At 34.1% G+C, this 19,784-nt stretch overlaps 1 protein-coding gene across 3 annotated transcripts; it reads right to left on the bottom strand.

Moving 5' to 3' along the window:
* Positions 1 to 331: 331 nt before the first annotated feature.
* LOC145562211 (phenylalanine--tRNA ligase alpha subunit, cytoplasmic-like) lies at positions 332 to 17,322 on the bottom strand. Of its 3 annotated transcripts, none has more exons than XM_081622411.1 (19): positions 17,174 to 17,322; positions 16,293 to 16,454; positions 15,501 to 15,623; positions 15,322 to 15,414; positions 12,504 to 12,560; positions 11,380 to 11,435; positions 11,123 to 11,215; positions 10,152 to 10,242; positions 7,532 to 7,569; positions 7,356 to 7,394; positions 6,281 to 6,357; positions 5,622 to 5,706; positions 5,140 to 5,236; positions 2,415 to 2,511; positions 2,018 to 2,089; positions 1,595 to 1,661; positions 1,171 to 1,296; positions 672 to 726; positions 332 to 582 (listed from the first exon to the last, which is right to left on the bottom strand). In XM_081622411.1, the coding sequence occupies exons 2-19, from the start codon at positions 16,437 to 16,439 to the stop codon at positions 529 to 531; spliced, it is 1,467 nt and encodes a 488-aa protein (XP_081478537.1). In that variant the 5' UTR covers positions 16,440 to 16,454; positions 17,174 to 17,322; the 3' UTR covers positions 332 to 528. The 3 variants fall into 3 exon arrangements, with proteins under 3 accessions (XP_081478537.1, XP_081478538.1, XP_081478539.1); XM_081622412.1 differs by having other exon boundaries at positions 16,293 to 16,442; positions 17,174 to 17,290; XM_081622413.1 differs by lacking the exon at positions 17,174 to 17,322 and having other exon boundaries at positions 15,524 to 15,623; positions 16,293 to 16,316.
* Positions 17,323 to 19,784: the final 2,462 nt, after the last annotated feature.

The following is a 19,784-nucleotide window of genomic DNA, read 5'->3' as shown; positions in this document are numbered from 1 at the left end:
AAAAAAAAAGGTCAACATAGAAATTTCATGGTCAGTATTAATCACGGGAAAAGCTAATGAATCATGGTTAGCGTTAATCATAGGAAAAGCTCATGTAGGAAGACCTGACTGCTTTTTACGGAGTAATATATACAAGATCTTTGACTAAGCAAATCTATCTTAAGCAAATATGGTCAAGTTAAGCCTAATTCTGTTGCAGATTTATAAGGATATATGACTAACTGAAAATCTTATCCCCTCCTTCCTTCGCCAAATACAAGTACTCCAGTTTATAGACCCTCTCAGCACTTGTGTGTAAAATTATACATCGAACTATCGAACATACTAGATATGTAGCAATTTTACGTTCTCTCTTGTGTGCGTGACACACTGCTTGATTTTTATAGTTAATTCTTAGAATGGAAGAAATAAGTTACAAACAAAAAATGCTAGGAACCAACAATTACAAAAACAAAAATCTAGCTTGTTAAAAATTCAACTAAAACAATCAATTGTATTCATAATTTGCATTTGGGGTAAAATTAAAACCTATTCAAGTCCAATTCTGCAAATGGGATTCTTCTTCATCAATCCCAGATCAACCTGACAACCAAAAAAATGTCCAAGTGTTATAACAAAATGCCAATAAAGAATTCTAATAAACTAAAGCTATAGATATTCATAAGAAATACCTTGTGCCCGAATAGATCCCTTATGTTATCGATTCCATACAAGATCATTGTAGGCCTGCAAAAACAAAAAAGCTAAATAAATAAACAGTTCCTCTTTTCACGGTGCTCACATATAATTGCAATTGATTAAATATTTACGTCCATTTCAATATCCCATTTCTTGAGTTAAAAAAAAAACCACTAATTGTCACAAATGATTCAAAAGTCATGATAAGTTTTTCATCTAATATCAATCCCACCTCACTTTTCTTTTTTGTTGGTTCTAGTCATTTCTTTGCCACAATATAAGGAATCAATACGGAGTACTAGATATTCTTATAAGAAAACATAGTTTTTCTATCAGCTAAAGTTGCCACAAAATAAAGAAATCAATACTATATATCCTTGTAAAATAGAAAACATAGTTCAGTTTGCTTGAAAATGCTCTAACAAAATTGTGACTGGTATATCTTAACTGCAGTATTCATTATTAGAGAAATGAAACCATATTTAAGCTCACCTCTCAAGGGATAACCCCCATGCAACTACACGGACATCATCTGGAAGCCCCATTGGAAGCAACATCTCTGGTCTGAACATACCAGAATTTCCTATCTCCACCCACTTTCCGAAGCCTTCATGATAACTGACAAATCAAAGATCGGAGGTCTCAATGCAAGTGACAATTTGACAGATTTGCAAAGCAAAATGAACAGGTCCCAACTGGATGAGTTTGGTTCATTTTCCAGTCCAAACCGGATTATGCAGATCCACAAATTCGATCATGGACACAGCAGTGAAAACTGCTCTAAAAGAATACAAATACTTGAGCAAAAGAACATGACACTATTTTTTGAAACAAGAATAGATATTTTCTTTAAATCACAATGACATGTATTGTACATACACATTATACACTAGTGTTCTTTGAAAATCTTCCTTACCTGAATATCTCCATACTAGGCTCAGTGTAAGGGTTGTACGCAGGCTTGAAACGAAGTTTCGTCATCCCTGCACAAGTCATGAAACACTTCTTTACATCACCAGAAGTCATCCAAGTTTAAAACAAAGTGTCGCTTTAAAGCTATATTCCAGATTCAGAGATACAAATCACACAGTAGTTATAAGAAAAAAGTTTCATGGGAGTATATGCTGAGTAGCATCCTGCCAAAGCTTAATTTTGGATTTCTGGCCATCCAAAGAGTTTCAAGAAATATGCTGAGTACCATCAAGAAATATGTTGGTTTTCTATTCTCACTTTGAACAGATATTCAGATTCTCTCTGTCAAACAGACCATAGAACAATTTTGTAGCCTGACATTTACAAAAGCTAGACAATAACATGAATAAACAGAGGCAAATCTTACCTAGACGTGAAAAAAAGTCATGCAGTACGCCAATAAGATCCCCTAGGGTGAGGCCTCGATCACATATAAGGCCTGAAATGAGAAGATACATAATTAGGTGAGTAACACACAACAAATTCTCATTACTTTATCAGAGGACTTTTGATGTACTGCAGATTCAAAGGTAACCTTTACAAAATTACAGACTTATGAGCAATAAATGCTAAACAGACGTAACACAAGTTTAATTATTTTATTTATTTTAAAACAGTTGACAGTGCAATAATAAATTGGCCCTGTTGACCTTAAAGGGTAAGGCGACATGAGACTTAAAATTTGCAGCCAACCTTTGCCATACATATACCCAATATTTAGAAATAGGACTAATGCCCAACTAAGAAATAAACAAAATGATCACCTTCTATCTGATGGAATTCTGCCAAGTGCGTCCTGTCAACAGCTTCATTTCTGAACACACGATCTATTGAAAAGTATTTTTGAGGAGCAAACGGTTTCTACAAGCATAAGAAAAAACATGATCAGAAAAAAGATACATCAATCCGATGAACACTATAACTTGGCAAAGTCATTAAGCATAAGATACAGATTAAATAAAAGCATAAAGGAGTATTAAAGCAAAAGACCTCTCCGTATCCAATGTAGAACTTAATATGGTTTCACATCTTCACCACTTAACATTTTGCCAAGCATTTGTAATGATAGTTACAAATTACAGTTAAATAATTATATTTTCATTTAATAAAGGGTTATTTGTGGGCTTCCAAGGTGTTAGCTTGAATCTTGGGTTAAATATTGTTAGAATTATATTTCTGATAGACTGATTTGCATCATTAGCCATACGATAGGTGTGTCATTGGCTCCTTGGCTTTTCTTGCCAATTTGCCATGTTAACTTATTTAGGATTCTACATGAATTAGGATTTCTTAGGTTGGTTTGTAGTGTATATAAACAACCTGACACAATGAGACATTTTTTATCCATCCATTGATTTTCTTTTTGGTCTACTCAGATCCATATCAATGATAGAGGACCAAAAGAGCTTACCAAGTACTAGGGTTGAATTTTTATATGTTACACAAACATGTAAACATCTAACCATTTAACTATCCATAAATTCACACATGAAAACAGAAACAAAAAGCCATGGTATTCACATCTTTTCTGAAGTATATATATACTGCCTCCATAAACTATTCAGCCAACTATCCATTTATCTATCCGTGAATACACATGAAAACAAAATAAAAAACCATGGCATTCTCTTCTCTTTTGAAGTAAATGTTATATTGCCTCAATTAACTATCCAGCTCAGTGGCGGATCCAGGGGGTACACAGAGGTACAGCTGTACACTCATTCAAAGAGAGGGGGAGGGGGGGGGGGGGGGGGGGGGAGAACCTGATAGCAAAAGAGACAGCCTATATAAATAGGCAGTCTCTTAGGTACTGCTATGTAGTTTGCCACAGCAACAAGTAGTCCGCCTTTTTTGTGTAAAACTTAAAGAGACCGCCTATTTAAAAAAGTGGTCTCCTATATTTGACTATTTTTCACGCCAGGCTACTACTTTTGATCAAAGAGACCTATTGTTACAAATAACAGGTCTCTTTGGTGATATTTTAAAAAAATTTCCACCATAGATTAGTACTTTGATCAAAGAGAACTATTGTTACAAATAACAGGTCTCTTAGATAATCTCTTTTTTAACTCCAAACATATTTAGTTACACAATTATAAGTCATGTTAATTGTATAGTGTACGCAAATCTATAACTTAATACTAAAGGCGAACTCTAAAATGACACGTGTCATCTTCTAATTAAAAGATTTCTCGCCTAAATGTGTTTGATTTTTTGCCAAATATTAACTTCTATATTTGAAGTCGAATTTCTTCCATATATGTTCTACCAATATATATTTTCATATCTTTCTTAGTTCCTTACCATTTTTATTGGGTATTAAAGTAGTATTTTCTATAAGACTTAAAATTATTCTTTTTTGTCTAATTATATGCATATGTTGTACTTCGTATTTTATTTTCAAGAATAAACATAACAATTTTCGATGAAAAGTAAAATAAATAAAGTTGTAAGAATCTATACTTTTATTAACATTGCACCTCATTTTGTAAATATAATACATATATGCAATCCTAAATAATTACTCAAATTATATATTTATACATAACTATGTATTTTTTTTTTTTTGTTTAATATTATAGGAATATTAGATAAAGATACCATTGACTATAATCATAACAATAGTACTAATAAAACAAAAATTAAATTCTCCACCATTCACTAAAAATGAAACAAATAATCGATCAAATTACCCACGTGTCTATCAAAGTGTGGGACTAAAAGTGTATCGCACGGGTATTGACCTTGATTTTTTTTTTTTTTTTTGCATTGTATCTAATGAAGTTATTTTATTATGTTCGGTAATGTAATTCATTTTTTAAATTAATTATTATATTAATAACTAAACGTTGTAATTAGTAATAAAAGTTTGTAAAATCCGTGCATTGCACGGGACTTATACTAGTTTAATATAACAGGCAAAATTATAACGCTTCACATATTGCTTTGCATTTTTTATATTTGTTAAACTTAATTCCGTACCCCCATTCCCCAAATCCTGAATCCGCCACTGATCCAGCTAGTAGGCCACATTTGATAAAAAGGATCAAGAGCTTAACTAGAATCACATAACAGGTCTCATCTATGTCCTTTTAGGTGATAAAGGATAATAATGAGGTTCAAAGTGCAACTTACTAAATTTAAATTTTTTTAAAAGATATATATATGAGACGGCATAAAATTAGTAAAAGTAATTATAATCTATAGGCAGAGGGAATACTTACGTACAAATTAGACTTTACAAAATGGGATAACAATATAAAAAAATTAAAAAAAAAAAGTTTCTTTTGTGCATATGTAAAAAACATCTAATTAGCACCCAACCATCAAATATGAAGACATTCAATTTGGAATGGAATTAAGGCAATGGCAAAATGATGTCAATTATTCTATACAAAATATGACACTCTAAAGAGACAGAGAGGGTCCTGAGAGATTCAACTACCACTAAAAACTTACAGCAATTAAATCATTACCGTCCCAAATTACCTGTGCAAGTTTATATAGCATTCTTGAAGAAACAGCAGTTGTATGTGTTCGCAAAAGATTTTTGTTCCCCTCCTCTCTTTTCCAGTCATATCCATACCTACATTTAACATAATTCTGAATAATTAAGGGACAATTTTAGAACAAAATATTAAACAGTACTTACAGTTTGTAGGTACTTTAGGGGTCACGTGTAAATATTTGAAGTAGCTAACTCCATGTTTCCAGATTCAAATACATAGAAAGACAGAAGGAGTGACAAAACAGCACCCCAGGACTGACACTACCTTAGTTTCATATTAGCATACATTTTTTAGGCATGTTTGACAATGCTTGATTTTATTTTTATAAAAATATTTAATTTTCATTGAGCAAAAGTTATGAAATTTGATATTTGTCATGTCAGCTAATAAGAAACAGAGGAAATAAAATGTTAGTAGATAATAGAATGAGATTGAACAAAATAAAAAAAGAAGAATGTATACCCTCTGGAACCATAACCACCTGATTCGTGAACACATTTTACCCTCTCAACATAATCTTCAGGCAGCCATTGTGTAGTGGACGGTTCTGCAGAGTAGCAATTACATATTCAATAAGCACGAAAACTAATGTTCCAAAGTTGCAAATTAGGTTGGCACAACCTCGAAAAAGTAACCACCATAGCTAGGTCAGTGTAGAAAAACTATAAACCCTAGGTTTGTGCAAGGACATTTAAAAAAAAGAAGATCCTTCAGATTATCCATTATCAAAAGGCAAAAAATACAATTGCAGTATAATAATATTAATATATTAGGACATCAGTATAAATAAGAAACCTTCCGCAATCTCTTAAATGAGCATTATGTAAATAATATCAGTTGACCACACAATTAAAGTGGTTTTATGGTAATACAGCAATAGCAACAATAACAATAATTCCCAAAAAAAGCAACAAATCAGGGCTAGGATAGGTAAGACGTACTCAGCCTTCCAGGAACATTTCTAAAAATCCCACAAAAAACTATATCGTAATATTACAGAGAAATTGCAGAAAAAGTAAAGGTTTACCTAGGGTTGGAGAATAATTTCAAAAGAAATTGATATAAAAGATGGAACAATAGATGTCTAAAAGATGCTATTAACATGATGAATTACAACAAACCTTTCAGAAAAAAAGTGTCGTGTGAATCACGAGCTGGGTGTTGTTGTGGCTGGAACAACGCATCAAAATTCCAAAAGCTAAAAGAAAAAAATTGTTTTCATCAAAAATAAATAAATAAATCCAAGCAAAACATGAAGATGCAAATTTCCAAGTCCAAACTAAAAATCTCTCTCTCTCTCTCTCTCACTAAAAATCTCTCTCTCTCTCTCTCTCTCTCTCTCTCTCTCTCTCTCTCTCTCTCTCTCTCTCTCTCTCTCTCTCTCTCTCTCTCTTCTCTCTCTCTGCCATGGCCTTACACATATCTATTTCAAGAACCAAACTAATTAGTATGGATTTCAATCATTTCATACTTCTAACAACCACTCGAATCAAGTAGACATCCATCATTATGTCCCAAGTCTCCCAGCAATCAACCACAAGAAAAAAGAATACAGCTAATAGTGTAAAAATCTCCTTTAACTGCAGCAAAAAGAATAGTCTTTTTATTAACAAGACCAAGTACAAATAATGAAATAGGGGACATGTTCCAAACAAATTAGTCTCCAATCAAATAAAAATACGTTCATTGCCAGACCATGGGTTCACTGCTATTGTTTATCCGCTAGATAGAATATCCAACAGGCTGCTCCTTATTGAAACATCACTTAACATGTTTAGTGGGGAAAAAGAATCAAAGAAAGCCGCAAAAACAATTATTCAACTGCTAGTCACCATTTGTGATTATTGGCAGTAAATACTGTGCATAGAGTACTACTCTCTTAGTTTAGCCTCTTAAATGCAAAGAAATTCTGTAACTTGTAGCGTTCTGTGTGACAGGACACAGAAGGGTCATATGACACGAAGCTTGCATTAGATATTAAAATAAATGGAACAGAATATGAATCAGTGGATTCCTCATCAACTATCATTTTATATGACAACAGATTTGGCAGAATTTACAGATTTCTTACAATTCAGCAGATCATAAGTTTTTACTTATTACATATAGCACTAAAAGACTAATAGCATAGATTGGGAAGTTAAAGTATTAGACTAGTAGACATCATACAAGTATTAAATGAAAGAACAAGCATACCTGCTTTCGACATAATTGTTTGTTGGCATTTCCTCAAAGCTGCGCCCAGACCAAGACAAATTTGTGGAGCCAATAAAAAATCAGTAGAGATCAGAGCAAATTCTCTCATCAAAATAAATAAATGAACAAGGAAATAGAACACAATCAAAAAAGAAGAGAGAGAAATGGAATCCAACCCCATCTGAAGAAAAATGTCTTTCAATTGCTTCCGAACCTGAAACGTTGAACGATATCAGACATAACAAAAATTTTAAGAACCAGTTGACAGATCAGGATGATGAGGACAATAATAGATATTAAGAAAAGAAATCTGACAGGCAATAGTTTAGACTTGAGCAAAGTAAGAAAAATCTGAGTGAAAACTAAGAACAAAATAATTTCCTTGCAGAAACTTGTGGACTTAGCAAATTAGCATTCTCCTTCACCTAAAAAAGCGCATCTACTACACTGAATGCCCTGCATTAATCCTATCTTTTAACATCTCTTACTAAATTACTATCAGATTGTTCAATTTGCAAAATATACCTCCTTTTTAAAAAGTTCTCAAGAATCTCCACACTTTACACTTTCGCGCTTTGCCAATGTAAAACTATGACCATAATACTTGTAAGTGTATATTTTTTTTTTAAAAAAAAAAAAAAAAAAAAAAAAAAAAAAAAAAAAAAAAAAAAAAAAAAAAAAAAAAACACATTGATATTTTGATTATGAAAACTGAGACAAATATAATGAGATGCACTTGAATATGTTTTTCATTATGTATAAACAACAAACGATGGTCAAAGTGGAGTTTGTGAGTAGTGCCAAAAGATAAAATGTCAAAAACTTTCAAAAACGAGGGTATTAATAAGAAGAGAATGCTTGCAAATCTTTTTTCCAATCAATAACTATATACTCCCTCTGTCGCTATTTGATAGTCACTTTTGGGCAATTTTCACGGGAATTAATAAACATGAATAAGAAGTACCAAAAGTACATTGAAAAAGTAAATTTACATTGGGTATGCAAAAAAGTAGAGCGAGAAAGTAATTAAAGTACATGGGAAAGTTAAATTTGCACAAATATTTTTGCAAATTGGAGAGCATTTTAGTAAAAAATTAATATTAATGGTACTTGAAAAAAGCAAATGTGACTAACATTTTGGGGCACCAAAAATGGAATAAGTGACTATCAAATAGGGATGGAGGGAGTATTAAAAGATACACCAGCAATGACACATGTCATTTTCTAGCGTGTCCTTAGTATATTTTAAAAAAAAAAAGAAGAAGACTACTTTTGAAATAAAATGATATCATGGTTCGAAAATGCAGTTTTGGGCACGGTTTCGGTCGCAATCGCGATAACGGTAACGTGTCGCGGTAATGGAATTGATGCGGTTATCGCGGATGTGGAGACCGAATTTTAGTTTTATAATTTTATATGTTTTATCAATATTACAACTCATAAATTTTAAAAATTAATATTTTTATCTTTTCTAGTAATTAAAATTAGTACTCCGTATTATTTTCAATTATTAGTTCAATTCCTATAAAATAAATTGTCTTAACTGTAAGTTATGGGTAACACTAACACATAAATAAAGAGTAAAAAGAAAACAACTAGTTAAGTTAGTGGAGTAGTCAACAGGTCAAAAGTAAAAAGTAATGGTTTATAAAATGACGCTTGTCCCACATGGGCCACATCACAACTCTCACCTATCTGACAGCTCATTGGTCACCTCACACCCCTCTCACAGCACCCCTCTCTCTTTCCTCTTCCGGCCCCCCTCTCTCTCCTCTTTCTCTATCCTTTTCTTTCTGTTTTTCAATGTAGTCAGAAGAAAAAATCGCAAAATTATGCGATTTCTCAGATGATTCATAGTTATATCGGTGTACCGGCCGATTCGGGCCAAAAATGCGGTGTATTTTAATAACCCGCATCAAATTGCTCAATCTCGGTTCGGTAAAATTGAAAACCGCTACATCTCGGCCGATACGTTATGATACAGCCGCATTTTTGAACCATGAATGATATAGAATACACACAGAATATTTTCTTCCAAAATTTAGGGAAAAAAAACGTATGATAAACGTATATATATATATATATATATATATATATATATATATATATATATATATATATATCAACCTAACATAATTAGTGAATGAAAAATGTTGAAATGTGAAATAAATAAATAAATAAAATAAAATTATATGCCATCAGGGTTCAAAATAGAAGAAAGTTTGCATTAAAAATATAATATGTAGTCATAAAAAGTAAAAAATAGTATTTTAAGTTGCTTAATTTGGGATTGAATAAATAAAAAATAGATTATGGACTAAATTATTTTTTATATTTAAATATAGTTTTAAATTAATACTCCGTATCAAAGAGTTAAAAACCGTGCATGGCACGGGGTCTAATCTAGTTCTATAATAGTTGCGGCATCTAGCGATCTCACACAACATCCCCCATTGTAAGTTGATAAACAACCCCAAACTGCAATCGACATAACCAGATTGATGACAGAAATATCAAGTCTCAAGCAGACTGGTTAAGCATGTGCTCATTCCAATATGTCATTGCCCGGTTGGAACTTGTAAACAAAATTTGACTTCTGAAACTTCTAACCACAATCAGCAACTATTTATAGCAATAATACAAACATCAATAACATGCAGATATGCAATTCAAAATTTCAAATTAGTCAATAAGTTGCATTTAAACTAAATAACAAATTGCTGCAACCAAATGGAAATGCTTAAAAAAACTACCCCTGCAAAAGAGAATTTAAGCAAATAGAACCAGCAGCCTAACCTTGAGTAAGGGGTGCAAATGACCACCTTCAGGTGGAAGACCTTTAGCATTAAAGTTGTATTCTTTGAGTTCCAAATCCTTCCAGGCACCACTTGAGATAACATGACAGCATTAGAAAGTCAAACAGCAGGAAACCGAAAAAAAAAAACCCCTTCTGAAACCAAGCTCCCGCCACAATGTCAACAAGTCATACAAAGTTTGCTCATAGCAACACAAGTACAGATTACACTCATTACAGAGCACCAAGGCACAAAAGGCTAATTGATAAGTACGCCAAAATTGACGAGAGGGTATGCCACAATGTAAACTGAGGAAAGGGATCACATGACACAACAACTTCACAAAGGAACAAGACCTGAAGGCCCAACAGATTTTCAAACCAATTCATCACTGAAGCTTAAAGATCACCACTGGAAACACCATCAATTTATCAGAGTAATACCAGGCTTATGCAATAAATGCCAACATGTGTGTGTGTGTGTGTGTGTGTGTTTTGCATGTCAGCTAAGTGAGCTAACCATATCCAAAATGTATCTAATCAATTTCTACCTAAGTATTTAACCTTACCTTGTTCACTTAAAGGTCAAGCAAGCCGTAGAAATTTATTTCCCCATTACATGGTCTCAAAAAATAAAAATGATTGCAAACTATTGCTGTCCTTGAATAGTTAAATGGCTTCAGAATATGTCCACTGATCACTCTCTTATATTGGGCCTACTCACTTAATTAGTACAAGAGGAAGAAACTAGGTTTTGTGCTTATATATATAATTTCACAAAATAATTAACGTTCCCCTTCTTCCTAAGTTGACATATTTTTAGACCAGGAAAAGCACAGCAGCATTGAAATTGCAATTCACATAATAAAATGGGAGTAATGCACCAAGAATAGAGAACATCCGTAGCAGCAGACTGAATATTGCACTGGTGCAAAAAAATACCCTTTCCCAATCAGATGCATGAGTGAAATACCTTTGCAAATGCTCTCGAGTCAGATCAGTTGCTGCTTTTTTCCTTTTTGGGGCATAATTTGGACCCTTGCGAATAGAGTATCCCTTCCATGTCCTAGGAAATACAAATGATAAGTTAGCAGTCTAACAGCTCGCATTGTGCATGTAGGAGACATAAGCATAGGAACAGCACATGATAAGAAACTAGCATAGAGTCATTATCCAATATGTCAGCTGAAAACAGATAGAGTATAATAAGAGAGCACAAGAAATCCCTACAGCAAGGTAATCAGTTTTCTCCGTTTGAGAGCATCAATATCCTCTTGCTTAACCACCTGTAGACAAGAAATTCGCCAATTAAAGCTAAACAAAGAGACAATAGAAAAAATTCCCTTTATACATGGGCAAGGCAGACAAATTACTAAAGGCAAACACAAACAAAGTAGCAAATTAAGAAGCATACCTACAAATTTAAAATTGCTTAGTTTTAAATAACTACAGTTTTCATCGCAATAACCTATTATGAAAGCACCAAAAAGTCTGGAACCCTAGATGGATCAATAATATGAATTCTAACCCTCAACTAGCCAAGCCTTGTCAAGAGGTTACTACCAAAAGTCCTGAAAAGAAAATATTTATCAAAGAAAGACACAGCATAATGTTATAGACTAAGGCTGATTTCACTCAATAATACTCATTAGTGAGAGAAGGACTGATTTTTCATTGAACTGACTAATGGAAGGGATACAAAGTAGTAGCTTGAGGCTAAAAATCTCCGAGCAACTTGAGGTTGCAACTCTCCTATGCAACTTTAGGTTGCAAATCTCTCAAAGAGTTTCCTCACAAATTTCTGCCTGATTTTCCACTAACACTACTCATACTACTTATACTAAGATGGTCAAAGATGACCTTAAGGCTTAACATGTGAAACTTAGCTAATATAGAAAAACATAAATAAACATCATAGGACTAAGGTTGCTTTCTTTCCTTCTCTTCTTCTTAATTGAGTTTGTCCCTTGCTCTTTGTTGCTTGTGTTGTAGATACCCGTGTTTGACTCTTCTAGCGTAGACCCGGTCTATTACATATAACTAGTAGAGAACTTACTGCCCCGGCCAAACAATATCTAAAGACGGAACCAAAGGATCCACTCTTATTCATAGAATCATAGGGCATTTGTCCAGATTCGATGTGATTTAATTAAGTTTAAAATCATGGAAGCAACCTACTACAGCAAAATTACAATACTCACATACTCTAACAACAAACTGATCAGGGAAAATCGTTTACTGTTCAAATAACAACATTGGAAGATGCTACTAGTTCCTAAGCATGAAAAGTGAGACCTCATCACATAAACAATGTCAGCAATTAAAATACCAAACAAGAAAGGACACTGTCTCACCTCCTCAGCTTGTATCTGTGTAAGCAAGTCCTTGACCTTATCATCAACATGTTGAACCTGCAACAGAAAACTAAATTTAATTACAAAATCAAGCTGCATAAACACAAATATATACATATAAAGATAAGCTTACATTTGTACTTCACTACACCAAAACAACCACCACCGCTGTCTATGTACACGTATTTGATAGAAAGGTCGAATATTATAACCCTAAAACCCTTTTCTTCTTATACAATTTTACCCCAATTATTGAGCATCAAGGCACTAAGCAAGGCTTGACTCACTTGATAAGGTTCTTACCTTAGGGGTTCAAATTTTGCAAGTGAGGGGGTGGGGATCCCGTTACCTTTCCCCCTACTCACAACTACTAGCCCAAGAAACTATGAAGATTGAGGTATGGGCAGGGTTCATCTCCTTACCAGTTTAAATTTTTTTATTTTTTTTTTTAAAAAAAAATTGAAAAAAAGTGTATACTAAGGCACTGTGCTGAGTTATGTCTTCCAAAAATAGAGACCAAAATTTAGCTACAACTGATATACAGTTCCCATGCCCTTAGTACAGGTGTGGTCATTCTTAATCAATTTCAATTCACTTCATAGCAGATGGCAAATCAGATTTCAAAGTATGAAGGAATTGATAGTCGTAATGTATGCAAATACAAGCCCGAAACACCCAAATGTAATTTTTTCGGCTTTCTTACAACACTTACGAGGTGTTTGGTACACACAACTAAGGTCTAAGGAATGGATATGAAGTTGCTAAAAGCCTAAAACCTATACATAGTGTTTGTTTAGGAAGATTTCATTTTCTAAACCTATACCTCAAGCTCACAAGGTAATGGGTTTAAAAACCCAAGGAGGGAGACAGGTATGTATCATATTAAACCCATATTCCTGAACAAAACCTAACAGTTGGAATAGAGAATCAAGTTCAAAATCCATGATTTCAAATTCATACCAACTTGTGAACCAAACACACCTTCAGTATGTTTCAAGAGCCTAAGATAATTCAATTCAATCTTGCCCATTTAAATAATTTAATCGAGACTTCTCAATAATTGTAACAGATGATAGTAAAGGGTGGGGACAATGTATTTTAACGGCTTCATATGGACATTCTTGTTTTGCAATGCTATTTTATCAAGACTTAGATATTATTGCTATTCAATCAATCAATCAAAGCCTTAATCCCAAAAGTGGGGTCGGCTAACATGAACCAAATTTGATTATTCCGTGTAGTCATCAACATAAATCTTTCTCCTCCATCCCTTACGATCCAAAACTTCATCCTCACGTAAATCCATGCACTTCATATCCTTCCTCACTCCTTCCAACCAAGTCATCTTTGGTCTCCCTCTTCCTCGTTTAATCCCTCCATGGTCCCACTCTTCCACTCTTCGCACCGGTGCACCCTCGGGTCTCCGTCTTACATGTCCAAACCAACGCAGACGATTTTCCCTTAATTTATCTACAATGCCCGCCACACCTACTTTCTTGCGAATAACCTCATTTCTGATTCTATCTCTTAAAGTGTTTCCACACATCCACCTTAACATGCGCATTTCCGTAACCTCCATCTTTTTAATATGCTCTTTCTTAGAAGCCCAACATTCTGTACCATAGAGCAACACTGGTCTTATGGCAGTCCTGTAGAATTTTCCCTTCAACTTTAAGGGAATGCTGCGGTCGCATAACACTCCCGTGGTCGCTCTCCATTTAAGCCACCCTGACTTAATCCTGTGGGTCACGTCTTGATCAATGTCACCATTCTTCTGGATGATCGACCCTAGGTACTTAAAACATTCACTCATGGTCAAATCCTTTCCATCCAAACTCACCACTTCATTGCTTGTCCCCCTCTGAGTGCCAAAACGACATACCAAATATTCAGTCTTACTCCGACTTAGCTTAAACCCTCTAGATTCCAACCTTTGCCTCCATTGCTCCAACTTGACATTAACCCCATCCTTAGTCTCATCCACCAAAACGATATCATCTGCGAACAGCATACACCATGGAACCTCATCTTGAATTGGTCTAGTTAATTCATCTAGAACCGTTGCAAAAAGAAAAGGGCTTAATGCAGACCCTTGATGCAATCCGATTGTAATAGGGAAATCTTTTGTCAACCCTCCGCATGTCCTCACATTTGTTGACACATCCCGATACATATCCTTAACTAGGTCTACATACCTTCGTGGGATACCTTTCTTCAACATTGCCCACCAAAGTATCTCTCTTGGCACCTTGTCATATGCCTTCTCTAAATCAATAAAGACCATATGAAGATCTTTCTTCTTTACCCTATAAAACTCCATCATTTGTCTTATCAAATGGATTGCCTCCATAGTAGATCTCCCAGGCATAAAACCAAATTGGTTATCTGAAATGCTTGTGCATGCCCTCAACCTTTGTTCAATCACCCTTTCCCACAACTTCATAGTATGGCTCATAAGCTTAATTCCTCGATAGTTAGAACAATCTTGAGCGTCTCCTTTGTTTTTATAAACCGGGACCAAGGTGCTCTTCCTCCAATCTTGTGGGATCCTTGTAGCCGTCCATATCTTGTTGAAAAGGTTTGTTAACCAATCAATACCAATCTTACCCAAACACCTCCAATTGCTATTATAAAAATAAAAAATAAAAAGCTAATATTTAAAAAGAATTAAAAAAACAGAGATGTTGATAATAAGGAACAAATGAGATATTGGAAACAAGAAAAACAATAAAGTTCGAACTTTCAGGAGTAGCATAGTTTAGAAAGTACTTCTAATAAATAATAATCTTTCCAATAATGGAACTTCAAGAAAATTTACCTTTCGGGATACTGATTGCTTTCCTCTCTCCACCCACTTATTCTTCATAGCCTGGGAAAATCCTATCTTAAAAATAGAAGGATCCACCTTTTTCTGCATCCAACAAGAAAAATCACATTAAGATCCTTCACTTTATCAAACAGAACAAATCAAATATACAGCAAGCAAAAACTGCACACCTGAAGTTCATCAGGTGAAATACCTTCGGGTGGTATAGCTGAGAATACTTGCATTTCAGGTGAGCCTGCAGCAGCATAAAGTTTTCCTTCTTCAGTGAGAACCCAGTTTTCCTTCTTAATATCCTACAATGGCAAACACACATATTCACTGTAATAAATGTGATAAATGCATAAATCCAAGAAAATAAATTGCCCTAAAATCCTGTAATTTGAAAAAAAACATATTAGCGATAAATATTCCAAATTTAATTCAAGAAAATACCTCCCCAAAAGCCTAAATCCATGGGCAACGGCGCAAACAATTTTAACTTTTACATTTTCATCAAGTTAAACAAACTGAACTAAATTCGCAAATAAGCACTCAAGTCCCACCCTCCATTTGCATAATTAATAAATAAAATGGCTACGAGAAAGAGTTGCTAAACCTCAAGGCCAATAATTTCCTATCCAACCAAAATACACAAACCACCTTTTTTTTTTTTTTTTTTTTTTTTGTAAAATTTGGAAATTTAAAAACCATAACACATCTTCACCTCTAATCTAATTAAGCAAAAAGATCAGTGCATACTAAGCTGATTTACATCTTCCTAACATAGCATTCACTTATAATTTTCTAAACCTCTGAGAAAAAAGAGGATTTAAAAAAAAAAATCAAGTAAATACAACCAAATCAAAATAAACTGCATAATTCAGCTTCAAGAAAATAGACAAATTCCCAATATGTAATTTATTAAGCAATCATTCAGTTTCAGAGTTCAATGAAAGCAATAAAGCATGAAAGAGAAGGATAACCTGAGCAAGAACAAGCCCATAGCCATTAAGGCTCTTGGTAACATTGATCACTTCTTCATGATCAATCCCAAATTCACTGGCAAATTTTCCAGAATCTGGAATTTCTTCACTCTTTTCCAAATAGAGCAAAATAGCGTCTTCCGCCATCTTCTGCTAACAATCCTACAATAGTTGATTGTTATTATTTGTCAATAATCATAGGTGGGTTGGAGGGGAGAACTATTTGACATTAAATGAGTATCAACAATAACAAAAAGAGTGAAAGTAAAAAATAATAATTAAGCACTTGTATAATACACGCTTCTCCAACAACAACAAAAAGTTCACATATCGCCGCTTACTAACTTTTATACCAACGTGTCACCTGGGTGACAACTTTTATACCAATTTGTTACAAAGGTGCTAATTTTAATAATTGGCCTTGCTAATCATTAGGGCCGGGTGATGGCTCGAGCTAAATAAAATTCAGGGGTGCTCGGCTTGAGTTCAATAGGATTTAAGGGTGTTCAGCTCAAGCTCAATAGGATTTAGGCAAGCTTGGCTCGATGGCGAAGCTCAATGAGCCTCGAAACCCAAGGTCAGCCTAATGCTCCAATAGCCACAAAAAGCTCAACTCGTGGACTTAATTAGGCTTGAATTATGCAACACATTATCGACCAAATTTGATTCAAGTATCACATAAATAATTTTAGTAAGGAAAGGCATATTTGATTCAATTATCAAATTTCTAGCAACATAATCGTTGGTTAAAATCTTAGTAATAGAACCAATAGTTCAAATTTTCGAACCCTAAATTTACTACACTGACAATCAAATTGAATGAAATTAAACCTTAGATTGTGAAATTAACATGATGATTACAAATAGAAACAACAAATTACCTCAGAAGGCGATTTAATGGGGGATACAAGTATCAGAAGACGCTTCAATGGAGAACGTTGAGTGCTTGGTGGATGAGGAGTTTTTTTTTTTTTTCCCTTATATTCGCAATTAGAGTTATTCAATAGGTTAGACTGATGGAGCGGTGGAGCCCCGTTGAAGTATCGGGAGTACGGAGTATTTTAGAAATTGCGCATTAACAAGCAAAAACCCTAATCCGTCACAGCTATAACTTTTTTTTATTTGAAAGGTAAGATGAAATACCCTATTGAATTAGCACATCTCACAAGTTTAGCAGCTCCGCAAGTCATCGCTTAAGAATAGAGGGAGAGGTAAGAGAATTCCTTTTTCCAAGCATTTTATAGTTAGTGGGGTTTGAAGTTGTGACCACAAAGTCACAAGATGAGTTCTCCACTAACTCCACCAAGCTTTGCTTGGTATAGCCACTGCTATAAATGGGTCAAGCGTCCAATAAATAAATGTGATGAGTCCAATACGGAGTAAGAAAGATACGTAGTACACTTCTAGTTTTAACTTTTATCTTTGATTTGACACACTTCATTAAATCTGGTTTATCAAGATTACATCCAAACTTAATCCTAATTAACTAAAGTAATCAAAACGTTAAGTAAATGTTAATAATAGGTTAACAGCAATTTTGACTTAACATGACTTGACTAATAGTAATGAAGTGTATCAATTAGAAATTCCCTAAAAAAAAGGGATAATATTAAGTGTTAAACAACTCCATTGCATCCTTTAGTCAAAATTAAATTCGACTCATGTGTTATTTTCAATCTATTACATTGGGTGATTTTGAAATCAAAGTTTTTTTTTTCTGGGTAATTAAATATGCAAATCGACGATCATTGACTTAACGGTTTTGAATCATATTATATGATTCATCTCAAAATTCTTTATTTCTCTCCATGATTGGCTATGATGAATATAGAAAGTCAAAGAGTCACATACCGGTTTATCTACCGAGGAGAGGAAAAATGGGTGTAATTTTATCGAGTCTTTTAGAACCTATACTTTACTCGGGCTATAATTAACTAGACCTAGCCTGGTTCACATTAATTTATTGTGCACCACATTTACTTTAGAGAGAACATGGACGTTTAATTAATAAAAAAGGCCACTAGGATAGTATATGATGAAACAATATGGGTGGGCAAAAATCCAATCCGAACGATTCGATCCGTGATCTGGTTGATCCGATTCAAAAAATTGGAAATTTGATCTGATTTTTTCAACTTCGGATATCTGAAAATTTTCGGATCGAATTCGGATTGCGAATCTAGAAAAATCCGTATTTGATCGGATCCGATTTTTTAATATAAAAAAAAAATTAATTAACTTTGCAACAAACTCCCACTTATAATGTTAGCTCGAATTAAAATGTAATATTGTATTTGTAATCTTGGATTTTTAGTCAAGTATTTTTTTTATAAGTATTTTTTTCGTTGCCTTAATAATTAAGTGAACCTTATTGCATTATTATGCTTGAATTTGTTGCGTTTATTTAATTTTTTACAATTATTATGAAAGTTCATAAAATATAAGATTTTACATAACTCAAATAAGGGGCTACCAAAAGAAATACCAAATTTTCAATATTAGTATGCGGGTCGGATATCAGATGGCCGATTCGAAATTTTCTCGATCAGAAATAGCCAGGCCTATGAAACAAAGGTTATTATGTTAAAATAACTCATTATTTTATTATTATAAAGATCATAAGAGATTAAACTTTTTTAATGAAAGTTTTAATATACTGGTCACTTTCAATAATAATAAAGGTCAATACTCAATATGATCATAAGAGTTTTAATTTTTTTTTAATGCACTAAGGGCCTGTTTTGATTGACTGAAGTGGGTTGAGCTGAAGTGAAGTGAACCGAACCGAACCGAACTTAACATTTTTTTTTTAGAACGCTCTAGCAAATTCAATTAATCACGGGACAAAGATTCCATACGCACATAAGGAGAAACAACTTGGGGACAATGATTTTCCCAAGTTTGTTCGAAACCAAAAGGAACAATTTTTGCTAGATTATGGGCTACAGTATTGCCATTACGTTTCACATGGGACCAGTTTACAGACATAAAATTAGAGCACAGAGCAAGGATATCTCCAAGTACGGCATCAATATCCACCGAGTGAGCGTTCTTCGAAAGTCTGTCGTCAATGACCACTTTGCATTGCAATCGGATTCGAGGATAATCTCATTAAAACCATATCTTCTACCGAGTTTAAGAGCAAACTACAAAGCTTTGGTCTCAACAACTTCAGGTGTCCAGTGAGCACGATACCTCCTTGTAGCAACAACAAGCACCTTACCCTCATGATCTCTGGCAACAGCCCCAAGTCCTACCCATTCCTCATCCGAGAGACAGGCATCGACATTTAGTTTAACAACATTAGCAGGAGGGGCCGACTAGTAATCTAGACTTGGCGAAGAGGTCAGACCCACAGAACCATAAATACGCGCAGTATACTTCCCTTGTTCCTTGACATACCTGGCAACTCGAGCAGCAATGATCGTGTTTGGGGTAGTTTTGTTCTGAAACACTTCGCCATTTTTCTCCCCCCCAGATGCACCACGCAAG

Source organism: Chenopodium album, chromosome 10, assembly GCF_948465745.1.
Source record: "Chenopodium album chromosome 10, dcCheAlbu1.1, whole genome shotgun sequence".
NCBI lineage: Eukaryota > Viridiplantae > Streptophyta > Magnoliopsida > Caryophyllales > Amaranthaceae > Chenopodium > Chenopodium album.
Note: the sequence above shows the minus strand (reverse complement) of the source record. Positions and strands in the feature narration are given on the sequence as shown.